General features: G+C 37.5%; 1 protein-coding gene across 8 annotated transcripts in view; it reads left to right on the plus strand.

Annotated features, from left to right (window-relative positions):
- TENM2 (teneurin transmembrane protein 2) overlaps positions 1 to 25319 on the plus strand; it is a 586296-nt gene that overhangs the window by 367528 nt on the left and 193449 nt on the right. For all 8 annotated transcript variants that reach the window (XM_088133612.1, XM_088133610.1, XM_088133614.1 and 5 more), the window contains one exon: positions 21112 to 21234. In XM_088133612.1, the coding sequence (XP_087989738.1) occupies positions 21112 to 21234 (123 nt within the window). The remainder of the gene's footprint in view (positions 1 to 21111; positions 21235 to 25319) is intronic.

The raw sequence follows: 25319 nt of genomic DNA on the forward strand, positions 1-25319 counted from the left end.
GTGTGAAACTGAACAGTGGCGTTGGCCGTGCCATGCCAGCTGAATCTGACACATGCCACTATCAGGGAGGTCTGATGTACTGTAGTTATGAATTTTGGATGGCAAGAACCACGCAATGCACCCAGATGAATTGCATGGGACAAATACTTTTATTAATAGACTGTTTACAAACCAAACTGGTATCTTAAGTTGTTCAGGACTGTGTGAGTTATTATTTACAATGTATTACTGATATTGTGGATATTGTGGCTACTAATTTCTGATCCCCTTCTTCGAAGATCTCCTTTAATATTTCAAATGTTACAGTGTTTTGTGTCATTTTGTAAATCCCAATCTTATCAAAACCAAAGGCAGGGTTGTGGTGTTTTTTTTTTTTGGCCTGGAATCTTTAGTTCCCTCTAGTGTCTGGTTTAAATTATAAGGTCTCTAATCTTTGTTATGACTTTCAGTAGATAAAATAATTCTGGTTCCCATGAAAAGCTGTTTATTTTATATAGCTTGTTCCAAAACTGTATATTAAAAGTTTCAATAGTCCATATTTGCCTTAATTCATTTATCACTTGGTTCAAAAAATCTACTCACCAGGTGGCTTTTCAATCTTGTTGTTTTAAAGATCTCCAATAGCCTTCAGATAGTTAAACAGGCAATTTCTGAAAGTGTTTAGAAGCAAAGTTAGCAAACTTGGTGTCCTTTAAAAGCCCCACTGTGGTTGAGAGCTTGATGATTGATCCATTTGTCTCCCAGCACTCAAACCCTTGGAAAAGCACTGTCCTTGTCCAGTGAGGTTCTGAAGAACCAGACTACTCACTGGTTCTTTGGTCTTTGCTGCCGTTGTCATCTCCACTCTCCATGGAGACGTGTTTAACTCACCATACCTCCACTGGAAGTCTGATACTTTTAACTATTGCTGATAGAAAAAACACTAAAAGATATTTCATGAATTCATACCTGAACTACAATTAACACCCCGTCTCTTCATATATTTTTTTCTCAAATTCCTTCCCAAGATACAGTTTCTTTCTTTCTGCTATCTCATGCCTCTTAAATTTTGAGGGACAGTCAAAACTATGGCAAAAGATAGATATTGTTTGGATATTGTTAACAGAGTTCAGCTAGCAGAATACTCCTGAAAGGGATGAGGTGATTTTTCCTAATTTCTACTTCCCTTTACTATTCCATTCCTACTCTTAGGAATAACTCTGGGTGGGTTGAGGTACTTTTCCAGGAAAGTATATTATTTAACAGAGGGAAATGGCAAAATTCACAATCAGACTTGCAAGAATCTGTTACTATAGGCACTCAATAAATGTAGTTTTAGCCTTCCTGTGGAGTTGATTTCCTGGTCTGGTCTACTTAGTAGGGCTGACATCAGTCTTGAAATTATGAATATGCTGTACCTCCTCCTCATTCTTATAATTCGTCAGATTAAGGAAATGTCTTCCTGAGCCTCTTCCAAATGTTATCTCATTCTGAACTTTAAAAATGCTTCAGCCCCTTTTGCCTAGATATAGTTCCTGCATATCATCTTCTATACTATCCACAGGGGCTGACAATAGGCTGGTCTTTAGTATCTAATCTAATCTAATCTAGATATTAAAGCAATAGACCCTACCCCTGCTGCTTTTGGCTTAAACTGGATGGGGTAATGTGGAGAGTGGACTGCTGCAGTGAAACAGCAGTTAATAAACACGTGACTCAAGGACGTGGACATCTTCAGCTTCTTGTGTGGAGACAGAAGAATAAGATTATGTACACCTGCATGCCTCATTGCTTATTTGCTAGCTAAACTATTGCTTTAAAAAAATTATTTACCATGGGAAATTAGCTCTTGGAAAATTTGAGCTCAAGTGGGTGAGTTGCATATAGATTTCATAGTTTACTTTCTTCTACAGTCAGCTAACCTGCTAGGGGCATCTTCAGGGGTTAAAAAATCTGCAGGCAGGATGGGCATGATGTATCCGTTAAAATCACACCCCTTTTGTATGTATATGAAAGGGGCTTTGATTACAATGGTGTTCCTGGACGAACAGGCCAAACTCTGTGCAAAAGAATTAACGGATACAAGTTTGACATATGCACTCAAAATAAGGACAAAGCAGTATCAGAGCATTTCAGCTTCCCATATATAAGAGACTTCATTATATATCCACTTCAAGATGGATTTTCATTTTGGAAAAAAAGAAACTTTATTGCAGAGATTAGCAAGAGATTACTAAACTCACTTACAATACATCAACAGGTTCCAGCAGGTCTCAACTCACACTATGGGTTTATGTCTGCATAACCACCCTGTCTTCCCCTCCCTTCCCCCCAACCTCATCCCAATTTAAATCCTGCATCAGTTTAGCCACATCTGAACTGAACTGTAGCTCATGAAAGCTACATGAAAACTGAACTGTAGCTCATGAAAGATTGCATCCTTTGGCGATTGTGATTCAATTACATCTGTCTGTGTAAGAAATGTATATAAATCACCTTTGGACTTTGTGCTATTTTAATTAAGAAAGAGAAGACAGAAACTTTGTTCTTTATTTCCTTATAAGTAAATAAACTGTCTTTACCCACACCTGTGATTCAAGTTATTTATTTATTTAACAATATCTGCTTCAGATACAAATTTTTGTACATTGGAAGTGCAAAAGAATGCATATAGCACTGTCTTGAGGGTTCGTACTGGTATTATAAGCTTTGGTATGTGTGTGTGTGCATTCTGTGCATACCCTTGTGCTCTATTGGGGTGCATTTTAAATGTCAAAGATTTGGTTTGGGTTGGTTTGCTGAACCTGATGCGTGTTAGCACTTTATGCAGAATCTTGTGCTCTTTTGATATTGAATGTTAGGGTCCAATTACATGCAGGTTCTGATGGTTTATAGAGCCTAGTGCAGTGGCACAGATATATGTATAAACATGTCTCTTTGTCTTTGTTCTGAGTTCTCATTGTTGCCTGTAATTGGAATGCCCAAAAGGTTTCAGCTGGAATATGGAACACTTGAGACATTTTCAAGTTTTATTTTGTTAGAGTGCAGCCAACTCAAGATTCTTTGTACCATGATTGAAACAAAACACTTCTTTAATTGCATATCCACTCTTAATAAAAGTTACATTTTCAAGTCCTGTAACAACAAAGATGTTATCATTTGAACAATGCATTTTAATAAATCGGGTAGTCATCTCCTTTTCAGTTATAGAATGTCCCTTAAAATGGTGCTTATAAAGATGATTCTTTGGCATTCTGTGAAAAAACTCAATTTTCATCATTTGATGTTGATTATTCCATGAATTGCACAAACAGAAATGAGATGGTATAGTTACTCTATGAGTTCTAACTAATGCTGACAAAAATAAGAGCCCCATGCTTTGTTTGTGGCTGAGAAAACCAGCTTAAGAGTGCTTGAATCTCTAGTCTCCTGGAACCAGAGCCTTTTTACTGATTATGAGCTGGGAAAAATATTTCCACTGTTGATTTTCCTGCTCACTTAAGACAGTTTAGCATCCTCTCAATTACTTGTATGTGCAACATCATGCAAGTAGTTGTGTTTTTGCTTGCAACAAATTATAGAATGAGAAAAGAGTCACTCCGGCCTGTAGATCATACATTCTCTGCACATACTGAGCTTTACCTGCCTTTCAGGAAGCATATGAATTGTATTTTGATGTGTAAATAATATATTTTGTGAAGCCTGGTCTTTCAGGCCCAGTACATCTGTACTGTCTTGATTTTTCCATTTAAATTGTAAATATTTTACTCGACTCAGCAGGCAGCCCACACATCACCTATCATATACTCCTGAGTACCACCGAGACACTGTGCCCAAAAGCCCTTAAACTTTAATTTATTCACCCAATTTACCAAAAGGGCACAGAGTAATTTTGATATTGCCTGAGATGGTTAAATTGCTTACAGATGATTGTCAGGGAATGTCACTCCACCAGTTATATCCATCGTCCTTTCCTTCCTCTGCTTGAGTTCTGCAGGCATCAAAGAATTTAAGTTTAATATCCTGGAAGACAAACCATTTAGTGACTGCATTGTCCTTTACATACACTCAAAATAGCCACAGACAAAACTGAAATATAACTATATCCAAATGGACAGTTTCACAATTCAACAATGACCGCATTGCCTGCTTACCAAAAAGGTTTCCAGGAACATTTCTGGAACTTCAATGTTTTTCCTTCAACCCTGTGGAAGCATGTCTACCTGTAGCTGAAAGAACTTGTGTACCTGACCTGCATGTATCAGGTGATTGACACTGGGCACTTTAGATGCAGAATTTGAGGTGTCAGGGTGCACTTATACTAACCTGTAAACATAGTATGTGAGTTTAAAATTACTATTGTGTTTTCTGAAAAGAAACAGCTATCTTGTTCTTCCTATTTTTCTTACATTCTGTGAGCTTCTTGGACTTTTGGATGCATCCTCATTTTTCTGCCATAGAATCTCTGCCAGTTTTTTTTTGGTTTGTTTTATTTTGTTTTGTTTTGTTTTTTGAGAGAGAGAGAGAGAGAGAGAAAATGAGATGGCAATTAAAGTGAAAATTGCCTCACAGGTTTTACAGAATCAGGCTTCAGCTGCATTCAGAGAGAGTGTAGGTGGCTAAATCTGAAGGTAGAAATTGAGCCTTTAATCTGAATCAGAGCAATTCAGGGTGGGGGAGGGGGCAGACTCTGTGAAAAGACAAGACAGTGTTATTTAGTCTTCTCCTTGGGGACGTTTGCATGGACATGCAGATAAGGCAGAAGCATTTTGAATTTTGCTGCTTGGTGCTCTGTCTGATTTGCATTGAAAGGGTGGAACCCACCAGTATCCTGGTTTAGCTTTGCAAAGGACTCATGACTGACATTTCTACTTTTCTCACTAAGATTTTGCTGCAGCTTCAGCTTGATGATTAGAGCCAAGCAGCATCTTTTTGGTATCTGTCAACCCAGGTGTGCTCTAAAAGGGTTTCAAGGACATGTAATCTGCCAGACAGCATCCACATTAGATTATGGATGGGGAAAACTGACAGGTTGCAGGTGTTTGCAGGCAATGCAGAATCATTAAAATGGGTTATTTCTAACTGGATATTGATATGGTTGAAAATATTTACATGAAGACATATTAGAGTATAAACCTTAAGGCATCATATATTCTTTAAAGAGTTCACTGATTCTGAGAAAGAAATGTGATCGTTATTTCACAGAGTTCTCTTTCCATGTAGGCTGTAAATAAGTATTTGTTATTTCTATGAGATTGAAAATAATTACACAAAGGGTAAAGTAGGTATGAACAGTCTACTGTTTTAAATATTTTCCTTGCCAAATGTGACACTCTCTTTAAATGTATTTTCTCCAACCTCGCTTTTTTAAAATCTTCCTAGTAAATCATACCATCTAAATACCAGCAGTTTTGCTAAGGAACAATGTTCCTGTCTCATCAAGATTCAGAAAAGATCATGAGTTACCGCATTGAGTTTATTCTTGCAGTTTCGAAACTCAGTTGTGTGCCTCGGCCTAATTCATTCTAGTGGTAGTAGCTATGCAATCTACAGTGTATGCAGTAAGTGAAAGAAAAAAAGAATGGGCAAATTCATTTCCCATTCAAAATTAAACATCATAAGGAGTCTGATGCCTCAGCTGCAGTACTCCTGTGTCTCCAGCTGAGTCAACTGAGGCTGTAGACTAGGAAAGCCTGGTGTTGAAGAGAGACACAGATCAGCACCAGAGAAGTGATTCTGGCACATTTACTGGTGCTCGGCATTCTTTCCCACTTGATTTGTGGCGTATAAATGGCTCTTGTTGAAAGTGGCTTCTTTTGCCAGTCCTTCTACACAGGGAATTTTTTTTTGGCATGACAGCGAACAGGGACTAACTGGAGTAGATTGTCTTATGGAAAAATAGAAAGAAACACTAACATCTCGACATTTTTATTGTCGGAAAATGACTGGGCATCCTGAAAATCTTGAGTCATATCCAAATCATCTCTCCTGCAGACAAATGTATTGAAATTGCACGCCAAAACCATAATTTGCCCTTAAGCAAACATCCTTGCTTTTGTAAAGTATAGGCAATCCCATAATCTGAAGCGAATGTTATGAATATAGTTTGTTCACCTCCTTGAGATTAATCACTGTCCTTTGTGTAAAATAGGTGTTTGATATAATGCAGTTGCTCTGACCAGTTGAAAGTGCAGAAACTGGTTTCTGCCTGCCTAGAATGGACCACAAGCATCTCTTGAACGTGCATCCTCATGCAAAGTCCTTTATTACTTATTTGGATGCACACTTGAATGCAAATTTCAATCTACATTTGGATGTTTCATGTATCCTTTCAGCTACCTTGCTCTATGCACCCACAGATCTATCTATAATGAAGCTGATAGATGACTACAAATTTATATTAAAATTATGGAAGACACTATATTTCAACTGTTGGAGTCTAAGCTGTGGATGTATTTGCTATTACGTTGCAAAAATACATCCTTTCTATAGTTGGATTTTCTGCCAACGGAGAATTTATGTTTTCTTAATGCCTAGAGTAACATATGCATTCTGAGTTTTAGAACCTTAGAAACCCAGCATGGTGCCTAAAGGTGAAATAATCAGAACATGCATATAGGGACATGATTTGTTCATCATATCATTGGACTGCACAGAACATCCTGGCATACTCCAAAGGCAACCATGAAATTTAATTTGGAATTTTACAGTCACATTTTGAATTGGAAATCTCAGTAATAACTTTCCCTTTTGCTCAGCCTTTTAACTGTGAAATTCAGTTGGGGAGTTTCGAAGCAGCAGGTAATTCTGCAGCACTCTGGAGGGATTTTACCAGTACTGTGCTAAAGTACTTGCAAGTGTCATTTCCATATTTAACTAATTTCAGTTTTTAATTAGCTCTGTGTGAAAAATGAGAGTTCAAGCTGAGCTAAGCTGTCAGCAGACACTCTTGTTTCCTTTCTAGCCTCACAGGATGATCCATTGCTGGGTGGGGAGGGGAGCTGCATCAAGCTGCATCTTTCATGAGCCCTGGTCCCAGGCAACAGCATTCAACCTATTAGTTCTGAGCAAGGCAAAGGGGGATTGTAAGCGCATTTCAAAAAGGCAATTTGGGTTTCTCCAAGCAATCTTTCAGGGACATCCTAAAGATAGGAAGGGGTCCAGAATGCCAAGTGGGTGCAGCTGTAAAAAAAGTTGGCCTGGGAACAAGGAGATTCAGTCTATCAGTCCCTTTACACTGAAATACATCTGAAATAAGAAACACCTGAGGATATCATAGTAGGAGGTGAGCTGTGGTAATCTAGGATGTAGAAAATCAGGAGGCATCTGGTAGCACCTTTTCTGACTAACAAATTTTATTAAAAGGCACACATTTTCGTGAGCTGCAGCCCACTTCATCAGATGCAGAGTCTCTGGCTCAACTTCTTTTACTGCCTGGCAAATCTCACACTTTTCAGATAATGTAATTGAACACACTGGATATATTAGGAGGGCTAGGACTAGAGAGCCAACAGTTCAAGTCTCTTTCTGATCCTGGATCTTACTGGGTGACCTATTCTAGAGCTGATTGGAACTTCACACAAATGTTTATGGATTGTCTGATTGATTTAATTTGCTAAAGCTTAAATGCTGCTCCAATCAAAAATTAGTCTGAGCTTCTTTAACTCCTCATTACAGTAATAGAATTAAATACAATGAAATAAATTAGCTAAAGTTTGCTAACAGCACAGCAATAAAATCACAGTCCACCATACAGTCAAACTTGTCATAATATTCAATAATTGTCTGGCATTATTTTTTCATAACAACTCAGTTATCACCCATCCTGAAAAGCTTCCTGAACAGCCAGGACTTGTTCATTTTTTTGGAACAGTGGCAAGAATGAAATGGTCACCACAGAAAAGGCTCTCACTTAGGGTCCCTGATGACAACATTTCCTAGGTGTTGGGAACCACAACAGCTCCCCCCCCACCCCACAAGAAGACAGTCCAGGTCCTAAGCCAAAAGGGGATATTTAAAAAAGGTGATCAGAACCTTGAATTGCATTCAGAAACCAACTGGGAACCAGTGTCACTCCCAAAGTAGTTGTGTAACTTGAGTGAATTGCAATATGTCTATTGCTATTTGAAACATTGAGTTCTGGACCAGCCATAGTTTCCAAATGATCTTCAAAGGCAGCCCCCTCTAACTGAGTTACAATAGTCCAAATGCAAAATGACCAAAGCATAAATGACTGTCAATAGAGCCTCCTGGCCCAGAAACAACCACAACTGGCACACAGCTCCACCAGCCCTTCCAGCAGGAACTGTGAGTCCAGGAGGATCCCCAGATTGCAGATCTACTCTGCACAAGGGAACAATCATGTCCAGGACTAAAGATAGAATTGAACTGGGATCTATTGGTTTGTGCAGTCTTGCTGAGTGTATCCTTTTGCTTCCCATTGAGACCCTTATTACCTCTAGGCATTGAAACAAGAACTTAACTACATGTCTTGTTTGATTGTTACTGTAAAGATAAAATGGGGAGGGGATCTTATGTCATGGGCATTCCCTTCTGCTCCTAGGGGAAAGATGGGACATTAATACATGTGTGTGCATGGATGTATATCCTATAATTTCATTTACTATTGCACTATCCCCAAAGAAGAATTATTGTTGGTCACACAGTCAACCAGACGTTTAGACTGGATTTGGCATTTTTATTCACCTATTGAGTCCTTCCCAAGGACCTGGGATAAGCAGATGTTGTTGTTTGATGGTGTTAAAAGTATCATCGCAGGTTGGAAGCTGTTCCAAGTAAAGCTGCCTTTTGCAATTGACTGGTAGTGATTTTGTCAATGTCGACGGTCTTCAGGTGGTGCTCCAGATGTTTTGGGATTGCACCTAAGGCATCTATAACTATTGGTACTATTTTTGCTTTCTTTCACCACAGTCATTCTACTTCTATTTTCAGGTCTTTACATTTTGCGATTTTCTCCAGTTCTTTCTCTTCTCTTCTGCTGTCTCCAGGTATTGCAGTGTCCACTATCCAGACTTTTTTGTCTTTCTTATCAACAGTCTGGGGTGTTGTGTGGCAAGTGCTTCTCTGTTTGAATTCTAAAGTCCCAGAATACTTTAGCTTCTTCATTTTCTGTTACTTTGCCTGTTTTGTGGTCCCACCAGTTCTTGCTTGCAGGCAAATGATATTTCTTGCAGATATTCCAGTGCATCATTGTTGCTACTTTGTCATGCCATTGTTTGTAGTCAGTCGGTGCAATCTTCTAACTAGGTGGTCCTGTTTCTTCAGCTTTTTTGCAGAGGTGGCATTTGCTGTCTGTTGCTGTCTTCTCAATTCTGTCTTGATATGCATTCGTTCTTCAGGCCTAGTCTTGTGCAGCCAGAATTAGCCCCCCTGTCTCTTTCTTCAACTTTCCTGCTCTTAGCCGTTACCAGGTCTTGTTGCTATTTGCTTTGCCTGCTAGTTTTGTGTGTGTGTGTGTGTGTGTGTGTGTGTGTATGTACTGGCCATGTAATACTTTGCCTTGCCATGTCTCTTTTCTATTCTTCATTTGGTCTTTCTTGTAGGTCAGTTTGGTCTCCTCAGTATTCAGTAAGCCTTCATGGTGTACTAGCTTCAGTGCATCTTCTTCACTGTCCTTCAGATATTCTTCCAATCCCCTTTTTTCTTCTTCAACTGTCTGGTGTACTTGTAAGATTCCATGCCCACCTATGCTCCTTGGTGAGTAGAATCTGTCGACATCACTGCCTGGATAAAGGGCATGATATTATAATAATGATCATCATCATCATCATCATCATCATCATCATCATCATCATCATCCTACCCTTCCTATCTATCTATCTATCTATCTATCTATCTATCTATCTATCTATCTATCTATCTATCTAAACTCAAGGTGGTGAATATATCTAATACTCCTGCCTCCTATTTTCCCCACCACAACAACTCTGTGAGGTGGGTTGGGGTGAGAGAGAGTCACTGGTTTAAAGTCATCCAAATGGCTTTCATTTAAGTGGGGGGGGGGGGGAGGGAATAAGTAAATATAGCATGGAAGCAGAGGATACCACATTGGTTTTTGATTGCTTAACCTTGGTGGAGAAAGCAGAGATGCGCATAGTATTAGGTGGTCCTAGGTTCACCAATGTTACATCTCTCTTGCATGAGCTTTACTGGCTTCCAGTTTCCTTCCAGGTGCAATTCAAGCTGCTGTTTATTACCTTTTAAGCACTAGTGGCATAGGACCAGGTTATCTGCAGGACCACCTCTCCCTGAAGATATCAGCCCATCCTACTAGATCAGATAGGGTAGGCACACTGCAGGTCTCTTCCCTGAAATATTGCCATCTAATGGGACCTCAGAAGTGTGCATTTTCCATGGCTGCACCTACCTTATGAAACACCTTCCCCACAGTGATCTGGCAGGCCCCCACCCTTTTAGACTTTTGGAAGGCCATCAAGACCTGACTTTTTACCCAGGTGCTAGGGTAGAGGGAGGATGCTTCAGGTTGGATGTTGGAGAATCCCAAGGGGATCTGAGGCACCTGGTTCTGGCTGGGTTTTATGGTTCTATGTTTTATGCTTTATAGTTTGGGATTTGTATTGTGAGCTGACCATAATTATGTTTTAAGATAGGAAGTCATACTCTTCTTTAACATAAATAAACTACTTAAGCATATGTAGTATGTGAATTCTCTCACAACTGGACATCCAGTTAGACTGGATGATGCCTTCCAGCTCTGTGATCCTCAACCTCACTGCCAAATTTAAGGGATCCATGTGGAAGTGTCTACCCATGGAACTGATTCAGCATCTTCATGCAGGTTTTCCCAAAATCTGTTCCGTGTTTCTCAAAATATACTCTTTGTCCTTTGGAAGCATGGAAGAAAGAAAAGTCTTAATGTGCAAGCAGAGATGCAATTGTGTAATATATAGCCCCAAATGACTTTCTATTCTGTTCCATACTCTACTGTCTAGGGAGAGAAGGTCTCCCTACATCCTTTATTTGAAACTGCAGATACTTATCACAAACAACATTCCAGCTATTCCCCTTTTTTAAAAAAAATGTTCTTGTTTGATTTGAGCAAACTGATAAACTGTGCTTTGAAAACCATGAAAATATCTATATTTCTTAAATCACCACCACTGTGGTAATATTCTTCCTTTTAAAAAAGAGGCCATTAATTATTACTTAAATGGAAAATTAGTTATTAATTTAAAATTAATTACAGAAAATTATTTTCTCTTTAAAAAATTCAGTGGAAAATTGGGAAGAAAAAAGAGGTGTATATGATACTTAGAAATGAATAAGTTTTGATACTCAATTGAACTTCATTTGTTTTGAGAAAGTTCTAGTGCAGTGAATTTCACTTGTAAGTGGCAAGATTAGTATGGACAATCACTTACAGTAGTTAGTAACCAATTGCCTCTGTTAAGACTATAAAATCAAATACATTTTCTCACAAATTAAAACAGATGGAAGAATCCTTCAGCTCTAATAAATGTGCCTAGGAATGTTAGAGGTATTATCAGACTTCAGAGAGTAACTGTATGTTCTAGAGATGTACTTTAAAATAGTTTTTTTTTTTTTGTTTTAATTTACCTAGTATTTATGGATGGTCAGCTTTGATGAAGATGATGATGATGATGATGATGATGATGATGATTCAACAGTTATAGGAAGTTAGCACTGAATCTAGTTTTATATTTAGCTCTCCAACCACGAACATCTGTTTGCTTAGGTTTCCTTTATAGTAATAAGCTTTTGTGTGTGTGTGTCATTAAATGTTTGTTGTTGTATTTGAGAAGAAGCTAATAAAGTAACTTATAAAAAGTTGACCACATTTGTATAAAGACTTCAGAGAGTACTCACATGGATTTGTATAATCATAATGTGGGGACTAAATGTTAGCCAGCAGAGTATTGAATACGAATTATTCTAAGTATCCCTATAAGAATGATGGGTTGCAGGATCCTAGAAAGCAGTGGATTTTAAAAATATAAAAAATATAACTCTGCTCTAACAATAGCTGGTTTAATTGGTTGTTATCATTTGTAATCCGGTCAAGTGATCCTATAGCCTCCCTAGTTCTTTGAATGCCAGAATAAGTACAATAATTCACCAATATACCTCACAGCTCAGTATTACTGGATTTCAACCTTCATTTTCCTTTCCTTTTCTAGGATGATTGGATGCAGTTCTCTCTCTCTGCCCATTCTGAATTTATATGCCACAATTCTCCCCTATATTGTAATAAATATTTTATACCCAGCATAACATCAAGCTCTTCTCTTCTTTCTCTCATGTTCCTGGAAAATATTAAAATTCTTTGAAATTCTGGTGTCCTACTCAAATGAAAATTCACCACTGAATATTGCTTATAACTAAACTTGTCTTTAGTTCTCTCCCATTTTAGTGGGATAAAACCTGGGCCCACACTTAACCTTCTGCATCCTTCCTTCACTCTCCTTCCTCTTCCTTCTCTTGTGTATATGTCAAAGCTGCTCCAGAAAGCCCCCTATCCTCCATCTTGCCTTTGATTGGCAGATGCTATTCTACCAGCAGAAAAAATATTATTGTATAAAACATCTTCTCCAGGGCTGTGCCTTAAATATTTAGCAAAGCTTTGGGAAACTGAAAAAAAGCTTCAGAACTAAAAATACTTCTTAGTATACACAGATGAAGCTTCACTCATATGATATTCCTGTTGCCTTAGTTGTTACTGTGGCTTTCGTGATTCATGCCCCCTAATAACTTTGTTATTTGTGAGTGTGTAGATTGATGCATTTTTAAAGTGTATAATACAGAAGTATAGTCAACCAGCAGTGACTATTCTACTGGTAGAAAGACAGCCTTGGATACAGCCCAATGGTTTCTTAATGCCACAGTATCTGAAACAAGGTTGAGAAGTGAATTTGAAAACTGTAGTAGAATGGCAACTGCTGATAAACCAATTCTTCCTCTCTTAATAACAAGTGGAGTAGAGCATTAAGAGAGAGAAGAAAATGGGAAGAGAAAATCTCATTATGTGAAAGTCCACTATCAGAGCAGTTGATTTCAACTATGATAATCACTTGAAATCAATATAATTAAGGTCATGATAATGCCAAAAAAGTACAGAAGAGAAAGTTTTGATCCAGGCCAGGGAGAAAAAGATAATATATTTCAAATGCTGGCACTCTGGTACTCAAGCAACCATCATTATGTATATACCAAACAAAGTTGTAGAAAGACTATTGACTCTTATGTTTCTAATTAATAGAACTATATAATTATTTTATTCCTCATATATTTTAAAGTTCCTGTGAAAGGAAAGTTGGCTATGGCTCTTCTCTTGAAATAATAAAATAACCACTATATTTCAAAGTATGGAAGGTTTAAAAGAAGTTGGCACAGAGCAGAGATATTCCATTCTCCACCCAGAAGGTCTCTCAGATAATTACACAGCAGCAGGAACACTGTTTTACCACATACTTAGGCTAATGTTTAATCCTGCCTTGAACATGCTACAATAGTTCCAAATTTGTCTTGGGCACAAATGCACTTCTAGTAAAGGTGTACTATCTTAGATATTTCTCCAATGTTTTCCTAAAATATCTCTTTTACAATTCTGCACTTTCTCTGCTTCCTAGCCAATTTCAGTCCTGCTGAGAACAGTCAGAGAAACTGTCAAGTAAAAGTATAGCTGTTTCCTCTGCTCTTTAGGTGCATTTTAATCTCACCTTTACTGCAGCTACAGTTTTGTCTAGCAATAGGAGTGCAAGAGTCTGGGCTCTTACTTAATAGATGGCAAGTAGGAGGAAGGGCTGAATGTTAGAGGATTTCATGAACATGATGGGGGTTTAGGCTGTGATTCTGCTGTTGCTCTGAAAGTTGGCCCTATGGTTATGTAGAGAAAAGGGTAAATATGGGGCTCATTCCACCTTCAGGGCTACTCTTCAAGGCAGAATTCAATTATGTGGGTTTGTTTCATAATGATTGAAGAAACTTTAGATTGATAACCAGCCCATTTTTTGTTTGTTTATTTTTTGTTTTACTCATTTTACCTTCCCCACCACCCACCAACTATTACTTATTTAGAGTTCTACTGATGCCATGAAAAATAAGTTAAAATATCCAGTTTGCAGCTATTAAAAAATATTCTCTGACACTATGTTGTCTGTTGAACATGACATTTCTGTAGAACTGATGCACTGAAAATACTTTGGCAATGAGCAAATGGATTGGGGACTATATTTAATATATTCGCCTTTATCCATGTAAAATGCAAACTCTTCTTCTTTATTCAGGTCTTGTAGCCCAAGATGACTCTTGGCAAAGCAAGTTGTTTCTTGAATCTTAAGGTTGCCACAAAAGCAGACTCACTGTATATGATTTCAGGAACTGATGAATCTTGTTCCAATTTTCTTCTCTCTGTACAATCTAAGGACTGTCATGAGAATGGATGAATCATACCACTGCATTATGCTTCTCTTGCACAGCTTTGTCATAAGATTTCAAATTCTGAATGCAGCATGCAGTGCTGTTATCATTCTTGTGTCAAAAATTGCATTCGAGAAGTGGCACAAAATCAAAACATTTCTGCAAGGAGGACTGAAGGGAGGAAATACGAAAAGAGAATAAAACAGAAGTTTGGTCTCATTGCTGTCAAGCGGTAGATCGAAACGTAATGATAATACAGGTTGCTACTATTGTTCCATCTCTTTTTAAGCATGCTATCTGTTGGTGCTTTAGGGAATTTGAAAACCAATTGTGTGATTTTTTTTAATCTGTTATATAATTCCAAGTGTGTGTAACCTTTTCAAGTATTTTGCAAACAAAAAAGACTGAAATTGGACATGGCGGGGTAAATTTCGAAGCACTGCATGGATGATAGAGAAATCCCATTACTACTAATGGGATTTGTGGTTGTATCAGTTGTGCATGGCTTTGAAAATTCATTCCATTCCATTCACATCATCAGGCCTGGAGGAGAAAAAGTAAATAAATCACTTACATTTGAAGTCAGTTTTTGCATTTCTTTTCTCCAAAACTCTTCTATGTATTGCAAAATTATATTGCAAATTACCAGATGGCTTCTGTTCCTAGTTTCCAATTCTTTTTATATGCTTAAGAAACAAGAATCCAATTTTAAAAAAAATGCTTAAGATTGATTGGAATTTGGACTTTCCCTTTTTCACTGTTGTCCTTAAGTATATCATTTATCCTTCAACAGAATCCATGATGACAGTCATTAGTTCTTTTGTTCTCCCTACCTGGTGACAGAGGTAGTAGTGGACAGAGGAGAGTCAAATGGAAAAGATGCCTTTTTCCATTGCCTTTTATCTATCTATCTCTACTTGATGCTTTGGAAATTGAGGTTGAACATCAAGCAGAAGCCTCAGTTGAAATTTATCAGCACAAATGAACACTGATATGTTTTAATAAAACATAAACTTAGTATGGCATAGCATACTCAGTAAAATAAATTGCAACATTTATTTAGAAACAATCTTCCATACTTAAACCGAATTTACTTATAAGTGTGTGTGTGTATGTATATACTGTATATTAAAAAATCTCGTCTCACCCCTATGGATGGTGTGTGTCTTCCTCAACCTCAGGCCCTCTACCAGAAGCCTGGAAGTTTGAGGGTTCTGCGCAGTATCTTAGCTGTTCCTAGCACTGGACTCTTCTGGACAGAGAGCTCGGATGTTGTTCCTGGGATCTGTTGGAGCCACTCTCCCAACTTAGGAGTCATGGCCTCGAGTGCTCCTACCACCACTGAGACCACTTTGGCCTTTACTTTGCACATCCTCTCTAGTTCCTCCTTCAGGCCCTGGTACTTCTCCAGCTTCTCATGCTCCTTCTTCCTGATGTTGCTGTCACTTGGCACTGATACACCTATCACCACTGCTGTCTTCTGGTCCTTGTCTATTACCACAATGTCTGGTTGATTGGCCAGAACCTGCCTGTCTGTCTGGATCTGGAAGTCCCACAGGATCTTAGCCCTGTTATTCTCCACAACCTTCTGTGGAATCCCCCATCTGGACTTGGGGGAGGGGGGTCTAGCCCATACACTATGGAGATATTCCTGTACACAATGCCAACTACTTGGTTGTGCTGTTCAGTATATGCTGGCCCTGCCTGCATCTTACACCCTACCACTATATGTTGGACCGTCTCTGAGGCCTCTTTGTACACCTGCACCTTGGGTCCTGCCTAGTGTGGTAGGCTCCTGCTTCTATGGAATTGGTGCTAGTGCCTGTTCTTGTGCTGCTGTGATCAGTGCCTCAGTGCTGCCTTTTAGTCCAGCCCTTTCCAGCCACTGATAGGATTTCATATATATATATATATATATACACACACACACACACACACACACACACACACATACACACAGTATATATATAGCTTTCATTGCATTCCTTTTATAGTTCAAACCATCACAATTAGTTCCAAAGTTTTGTTTTTAACTGTAGAGATGGACTAGGGAATCCTTTAGATTGCTTAATTTAACCTCTCGGTGTATTGATATCAAACTCCTTTTACTAGAGCTACATAAAACTTCAATTTTATTCATTATGGTTGTAGACCAGTACAAATGAAAAAAACACAAACCTATACTCTCAAATAACTACTATTTAACCACTATCATTTGTGCCATGTAAGACTGATGTTTTATGCCCTGTCCATTCCTAGTATAACTAAAATTGGCCCTCATCCATTTGCTTAATACATGCTGTGTTATCGGGCAAGTGCAAAGGTTCAACTCTGGAACTGAGATACTTAGCAGATTTCTCGCAGTTGGTTCTGAAGGCCACAAAATCAGCCTAAGATATACGCAGAAGGGTATTTATGACAAAAGCTTTGAGACATTCGATTCTGTAGACCTTTTGAGTGGCTCAAAGCATCCAAACAGGTGCATGGTTGGGAATTAGATTAATAGGGCAAAGCTATGTATGTTGCACAGTGATATAAAAAGATCCCAAAGCTGTTTAGAAGGCATGAGGACTGGTGAATATACTAAAAGAATCCGCTGATGCTTAAAGGTCCTTGGGTCTTCAGGGGCAGTCAAGAGAAGCAACTTCTGAACAGATGTCAGGATTTATAGGTCAGACAGACAAGACAGATTTTACTAGTTAGCTTCCAGACTCCAAAACTGAGCTCTAATCAGTTTCATTGAACAGCAAAAAAAAAAAAAAAAATTGAGAAAGAACAGCATTCATTCACTTCAGTCCTAATGTTTAACAAAATAAATTTGTAGCCATTTGGCAGCAATATATTAAGCAACATTTGCACAATTAAAAGCATTCCTTATATTGTCTGCAATTACTTATAGTTCCAATTATATTTTCCCCTCTGGTGTCTCATTTGTACTTTTTAGAAAGATCCTTTGAACCCCTCATGTAAAAAATGCTTTGTTATATAGCTTACTGAGAATCCTTCTTTTTTATCTTTATCTTTTTTTTTTTTACATCCTTTTGGTGGCTTCAGAGCTTCCCCCCCCCCATGCTTTTAATCCATAATCTTAGTATTAATATTAAAAATGTTTATGGAGAGATCTTACTGCTTTAACATTATACTATTGTGTTAGCAGTCCTAGTTTTTATTTATCTTATAGGTTTTATTAAAATGGGTGTAGTTTTTCCTGATTGTATTTTATGTTTGTCTATGATCAAAATACAGATTTGATTGATGGCTTGATTTTGTTATCTATAAAAATAAAAATTTAGTATCCACTGAAGCTCTTGGACATTGACAGATTTATCACTTTTCCTTTGAGATGAGAAGTGTGTATTTTTTTTGCTCTTGTTATATGCTGACAGTGCTGATCCTTAAGGGGGGGAATCAGCTTTTGGTAACCCTCTCTCTAAACACAACATGTAGCTGGCTTCTGTGTTTACACAAGCAGATGACTATGTCACTCCACATATTTCATCTAATACTTATTGATTGGCTCTTCATCCTTTACCAGGCACTTTTGTGTGAAAACAGTTTAGTGATGCCCCACAAAGCTCCAGTGACCTCTCTACGTGGAAGGATATGATCTCTTGTTTCCTGAGGATCTCCCTTTATTATTGCTCGGTGCCTCTACAGTGGTGTGGCTAGTCAGCAGCAGCAGCAGTAGCTGAAATGAAATTCAGTTTGGCTATATTCATTATGGTCTATTTGCTTTCCTCCACTTCTTCCCAGCACAGGTGTGGCTCTTTTTATTGACAGATTTACCTACTCCAGCATCTTTAGGAAATTCTACCAGGTAGTTGTTTTGCCACTGTGGTATTCATATATTTGAAAATGAGTGATTGTCCTAGACAGAATGGAAGGTAAAGATGTCAGGCTTAGACCTGTTTTACTACCCTGCTGCTCAGCTGGCCTTTTATCCTGACCCCCAAGACCCTGCTATTCCATTTGCCAGTGTCTCTTGAGGAGGTCCTGTCAGTGGTGATGAATTGTGTTCCTTCTGAACTGTAGACATAAGTACCATTGAAGGTGAGACTTCCAAATTTATTTCACTTGTGAGCTTTGCCACATTTAAACTGAAGACCCTGGAGATACCCCTCTGAAAAATTAACCCATTATGTGTCTGCTTTCTAGTCCACAACGGTTTGATCCCTTGCAAGACATAAATGTGAATTTTAACAAAACTATTTTAGTATGTAACACTGATTACAACAAAGTGGTGGTGGTGATGATACGATTTTGAGTGATGATGGCTCTTGTGAAATACTTCCAAGCTCAGTAAGTGGGCTCAGTAATTCAAAGCACATTTAATTACAATAAAGACAATAATCCTGACTTTAATGGTGTATCTAAACAATGAGGAATGAATCCCAAGCTGTAGATTTTGGTACACTTGAGGGTCAGTTCTTACTTCTGTAAGTTTCCAAGCATAAAGTACCAGACAGTTCTGAGGGATCCAGGTTGAACGTGTGCACTTTAAAGTCTAATGCAGAGAGACTAACTCAACGTCTCAGGCTCTCTGCTTTCCTATTTATGTTCCCTGGTGCTTCCTTCTAGGCAGGTGACAGTATGGGAAAAAGAACAGAGAGCAAATGTGACAACTATCTTGTTTCCTGCTGTCCTGGGGAAGTATATCAGAGGGGTCTTCCACCCAGTCATCAGTTTAACTTCTCATGTCCCTTGCAATATTTTTCTGCTACTGCACAACTATCCTCACTGCTACCATTCCTCCATCCTTGCCCATTTTGCTGTCTGATGCCTCCTCTGGTTTGCCAATGAGTGGGTGTAAAAAATAACAGCAGGCTGATATCTCACACATATCCTCACTGTTCCCTCTCTGGTGAAACAGTGAAAGGAAAGGAAAAGAGCTACTTATGTGAAAGCAGCAAAGCCAGCCCTCAAAGCAACTGAGCAACTAAAAAAGATGTTGCAATAGCATCCTTGGTTGTTTTGGTTGTACCTTGGTTTCAGGGGGAGCAGTAATGCAGAAAAGCAGAAAGGTAGGAGGTTCCACCAGTAGGAAACAACCCATTCTTTATCTCTGGGGAAAACACTGCAAAACCGTCTTCACAGTATTTTCTGTGAAGCAAAGATTCACCGGCTTATCTTGCAAAATCTATGCAAGCCTCATAGCATCACAGGGATGTGGGTGGAGCCCAAATCTCAAATTGGGACAAGACTACATGTAAAAGAGGCCATAGGGGGACCTCTTGTCAAGAGAATTTCACAGTATTCCTTGCAGCCCAGACCATGACCATCTTGGTAATAGAGAATGTATCTGTTGTTCCCTGCTCAATTTTATCAATCATAGAAATTTTGCTATGGAATCTATATTTATGTATACATATACATATGTATAAGTAATCTCATTTGTGATTTTCTATAAGCAGCTTTCTGGGATTTAAATAAATACATTGAAAATAAAGCAAAATGCAATACACACAAATCACTTTAAGCAGAAAAGAGAAGAAAATTTGGAACAACAATTTAATTGGAAACCAAGGGCAGTTCTAAATATAAAGTGTCATATGGACATCTAAGGATTCTGACTTTTGTTAATCAGTTTAGGAATATTACTGAATTTTGATTTCATGTTATAAAATAATGTCATCTAATTTGCACTCCCTGAAATTTTGCAACAGAATTTTTGGGTCAAATATTGCAAATCAAAAGATATATGTTTGAAAAAGAAGTGCACGGAAATATTTAAGTTGTGGTATGGCTTAACAACATTTTGAAGAGGAAGTTGTGTACAAAAATATGCTATCACAGAAGAATCTGTGGCTATATCATACACATCTAGGCCCAATTCACACCATATCCAAAGAAAGTCTTGGGTTTGCTAGAAAATACACATCAGCGGGGATGTGAAATGCAATGATATCCAGAGGACACATTATTCACTTCTTTTGGAGAGGTAAAAATAGCTCTTTCTCCATGTTTTTAAAAGGCTTAAAAGAAACCCTAAGACTAAAAAGCTGTATGGGACAATCAATACAATGAGCAAAATAAATGAATAGCTAGTACTGAAAAAATGGGTATCTCTCGCTGTAACTTATACTTTCAACTCTTAAAAACAATTGAACTACTGACACAGCTATTCTTCACACAAGTTGATTTCCTGATTCTTCTTCCAGAACCATAACAACCCTGTCATGAAATGACTTCTAGTTAAAAGGCAAAAGTTTTTCAGCGTGCTATTTAACTATGTTAAAATTAACTCTGGGTATGTTAAAATACTGAGGTTGTTTACTTCACAAGTTTAAGTCTAGGCAGTTCTCAGCCTTCTAGCATATGCCTGGTCTTCTTTATTCAGCAGTAAATACACTTAGGGAAACTGATTACTAGCAAGGCGTATATAATATTGCAATCTTTGTAGACTAAAAGAAAAAATAACTTGTTCTGAATGAGTTCTTCTTAGCAGGCAGTTAAGAAAGAATTAATTTTAAAGTTATAATAAGCAACTTGCACATGTGTCTATGTGTATGTGCATAGTCTGTTTTCCTTTTGACTGCTTGTGCAGTAACTCAAGAAATGTAAACTCTGTGTGTGTGTCTGTGAGTGTACTCCCAGACACACATACATACACACATCTGAGAGGAGATGCCCATTTAAAATGGCTATCTTTTCCCTCTTGACTTTAATAATAAATGCATTGTATGTTTATTTTTCCTGGCTTTCTGTGTCTTGCAGCGATGCATATGCTTGGGCTAAATTGGCAGCTACAACCAGCAGATGGACACACCTTTAACAATGGAATAAGGACAGGCTTGCCAGGCTCTGATGATGTAGCAACTGTGCCATCTGGAGGCAAAGGTGAGGACGCAGCTGTATCTTTTGTTCTTGAAAAATCTTTGAAACCTAAAGTCAATCTTTCATGTGTTCAAGGGTTCCCATTTAGCCTTAAGTTTTAAATAATTGTATTTTAGTGGAGCACATTATAAATAGAAACAGTTACCTGCAGGATTTGATTGCAACAGTTCTTTGTTGTGAAGGTTCCCTAGCTGGGTAGTTTATTTTAAGGGCAGGTTTGGCTACAATCCTGCTTAATTGTAATAGTTTGGAAAAGAGCCTTACTTTGAATATTATCTTCCAACAAAGAGATTCAGAGGAACTTTTAACATGAATCAAGACCCGCTACCTGTATCTCCTTTTAGAAGAAAGAGATTATGTCTTCCATTCCTCCATCAATGAGAAAACTAAGAAAAATCAGGGATTTTGCAAGAAAGTAGAATAATAATTTTCTTAAATCAATCAGTACATTTTGAATGAAATTGTATATTATTTTTATTTTTTAAAAAACTATATGAGGACTTTTAAATAAATGGAAATTCTATTGATATTGTTTTTATAAGGATCTAAAACTTTCAATGAAATTTAAGGTTCTTTTTTTTCTTCTTCTTTTTTCCCTCCTGAGGATTTAGAGCCACTCCTTTAATTTAGCCCTGATCTCTAGAGATGAGCAAATGGAAAGAAATGTTTCATTTGCTGATATGTGTCAATCAAATTATTGTAAGGACACAAGAACAGACTAGGAGAGATTTTGATTTCTGGTCAGCTGAGAATTCTAATCTGAGCAATCACTATGCTAATGTATGGTATGACATTAAAAAAAGAATCATTCTAGTTTGTTTCTAGCGTAGGCTTCCTGCATTGTTATTTTATTTCATTAGTAAGGCACCTGTGTCCTTCCAGTGGTATGATGGACAGAAGTTTCATTCACAGTGACTAAGGCTGAAAGACATGTCCCAGCTTGAACTTCTGCCTATTGCTGACGCTAAAGATGCTTAAGCCTTTTTTAGAGCCTTTTTCCTTTTAGAGGAAAAAAAAGAGAGAGAGAACAAATGTCCAGGAGAACAAAGATACAGATTTCAGATCCTGCGAATATAAATAATGTGTTTGTTTCACTAAGCAATAGTCTTAATAAAAACTTGGAAAAATATGATACTGTAATCCATATACCTCAACTATGCAATGGTGAAAAAATAAACTTAGGTCCCAAAAGTGAGGGCATGGTGGCAGAGGAAAGTGTGAAATGTTGCTGATTTTTTTCTTCTTATTATTTCCATTCATTTAAGGCTAATATTACCAGATCAGCAGTTTTTAAGATGGCCTCTGTCAAGCTTTATCCCCATCAGCGGTTTCAGTGGCTGGGCTGAATGATTTGTCATAACTAATAGAACCCAGGATGAAGCTAAGAAGTAGTTTTGTAAAAATAATAGAGAGGCACACCCATATGTTCACCTTAGAAATAAGTACTCTGCAATAAAGCTAACTTGCACAAGCTTTTTGCAGAATGTAATGTAGAATGGAACAACCCACTTAAGTACGATGGTGTGCACATTTAGCTAAGAACCATCACATTGAAAAACAATAGTACATATATATCCAAACATGGCTAAAGAGCTGATTCACTACAGAATCACAACTGCCATTTCTGCCTGAGTGAGATATACATTACTACTTGGGATTGGTCAGAAACAGGAGTTACATCTGGCAGGACCCAGGAGGTGGGCAATTTCTGCTATGGCACAACATCCCCCAGAGGTGAGAAAGGCCCCATCCTTGGTACCCTCCAGAGATACCTCAAAACATGGCTCTGCCAACTGGCTTAGGGATCTCAAGGAAATGGAAATATATTGAGATGGCTACAGTTTATGTAACACCAAAGATGCTGTTTTCTAGTCTTTTTAAATAATATTGATGTTTTTATTATGGAGTATTTTAATGTTTGTTTTATGGTTTGTTTTTATTGTATGCTGCCCAGAATCATGTTCTGTGAGATGGGCAGCTATAAGTATGTGAGGTATAAACAAACAAACAAACTTTGGCGAGAGGGAATATCTGAGATAGGAATGTAATTTTGTATTACATTGTGTTTGCATTTCTCTGTATAATTTGAAAAGTTCTGGTTAGGAAAAATGTTGATGAACCTATAAGAAGCAGAGAGGAAAATACAAAGAACCAACAGCACTGATCTTTATGGCTCACATCTTCCTGTGATTTACAGTCTTGACAAGTCTGTACTACTGTCATTATGCAGATAACTGTAAAAAATTAAGAGGTGATTTCTAGATGTGGTTCCCAAGATTGAAAAGGTTAAAACTGCAGGTCTACAAATAACCAGTGAATAATCACCATAGAGGAAGAGTGTACATTTTCAACAATAGAGTTAAAGCTAGTTTTTTAAGTTAATTATTTTAAAAGTGTCTCTTTTTTTGTTTTTGTTGTAAATCCATAAGTAGCTTCACAAATGCATCAGATGACAGCAGGCAAGATACATTGGCAACACCCACAGGAAACCTTTCTAGTTTGACAGTTTTGATGCCAAGATTGCTTAATTTCTAAAAATGTCCAGCATTTCACACATATTATCTTCCTAAAAAGTGTTACATACTATCTTCAATTTATATTGAAAATAAATAGAAAGGTATTATTAAAATGTAAATGTAACTATAAGATGCAAGCACCTAGAGAATAAGTAAGGAAATTACTGGATTAATTGGTTTTATATGTCACACCTAAGCCATGGTTTATTTTATTTATCATTTGGTAAATAAACTGGATTCACACTGTGTACTAATCTAGAATCAAATCAACATTATGGCTGGCTGCAGGATGAGAACCCTTCTCCTCCTGTTTTATGATACATAAAAGAGAAACCCACAACTCCTATAAATCTACTTCACCTACCAACTCAGTATATTTAGTCATGTTTTTAGATTACTTTCAATCAATATACACAATATTTTGTGGGATGCTTCACCTTATTAAATGATTTACTGAGTAAATTACATTTTTGGAGTACATAAAAATGCAGAGCAGCAGAAAGCAAAAACGTGAATTCCCGTGGGACTGAAAACTGATCAGGATCCTGAATCTTTGAGTGCTGTGCTTTCAAGATAGTTATGAGAAAACTATAGTTATTAATCCATATTATTACATTATTATATTACTTTTGGTTTGCAAAGAGTATCTGTTTTCTTCATTCATGTTGCATTAACATTATATTTCATCACACACTTTTTGATACTAATAATCTCAAGCAGGAGGAAAATACACTGGCAAGATGGCATGGGATAGTATGTGTTGGTTGTGTTTCAAACTGCACAGAACTAGCACACTCTGTGCTTAGTGGAGAAGTTTCTGAAATCTTCCTGAGAAAAATAAACAAGCTGGAAAAGTCTGCTAATGTTCCTCATGGAAATTGAGAGCATATTGTATTCAGCATATTTAATTTTCAAGCCCCACTTGATATCCTACTAGAGCCTTACTTAGCATGGATGCTGTACAGATGTGTAGACCTGAACCTGCAGGATTCTCAGCAAATAATCTTAGTGGTTATAGAATTCAGGGAAGAGTTCTACATATTTGGAGGACACTCAGGTTGAGAAGGCTGCACTTGTTTAAAAGGTAGATTAAAAATGCTTTCAATAAATATTAATAATTTGGCCTTAATTTCCAGGAAGAATTCTGAAAGCCAAGTTTGTTTGTTATGTCTTTTTTCCAATATTATATTGCAACATCTGTTATGTCAGATGGTTTACTTATTTTGTTCACCAGAATTGTTTCCTGCTGACTATAATATAATATTCTCTGCACTATAATGATTTTCTCCAAAACAAAGTGGAATCATTTATTTTTATGAAGAAAGTCAAGTCTTTATCTATAGTAGGGGGCAGAGTAAGTTAGTGAATACAGCTTGTTGATTGTAATTAATTAATTTGATTGTCTTTGCAATCTAATTGTCCTTAGCAATGTATTTTGCATCAGATAAAACAGAATAGATAAATATTAGTTTGTTGTTACCTATTTATTTTTGTTTTCTACAAGCGTCTGCATTTGTGGCATATTTTTTTACAGTTATTGGTATAGCTGCATTGTTTTAAATTTTCATAGCA

The sequence above is a fragment of the Python bivittatus genome, unplaced genomic scaffold (genome assembly GCF_059951505.1).
Source record: "Python bivittatus isolate LINGU-HERP-01145 unplaced genomic scaffold, Pbiv_v1 ctg000080_np1212, whole genome shotgun sequence".
In the NCBI taxonomy this organism is placed as follows: domain Eukaryota; kingdom Metazoa; phylum Chordata; class Lepidosauria; order Squamata; family Pythonidae; genus Python; species Python bivittatus.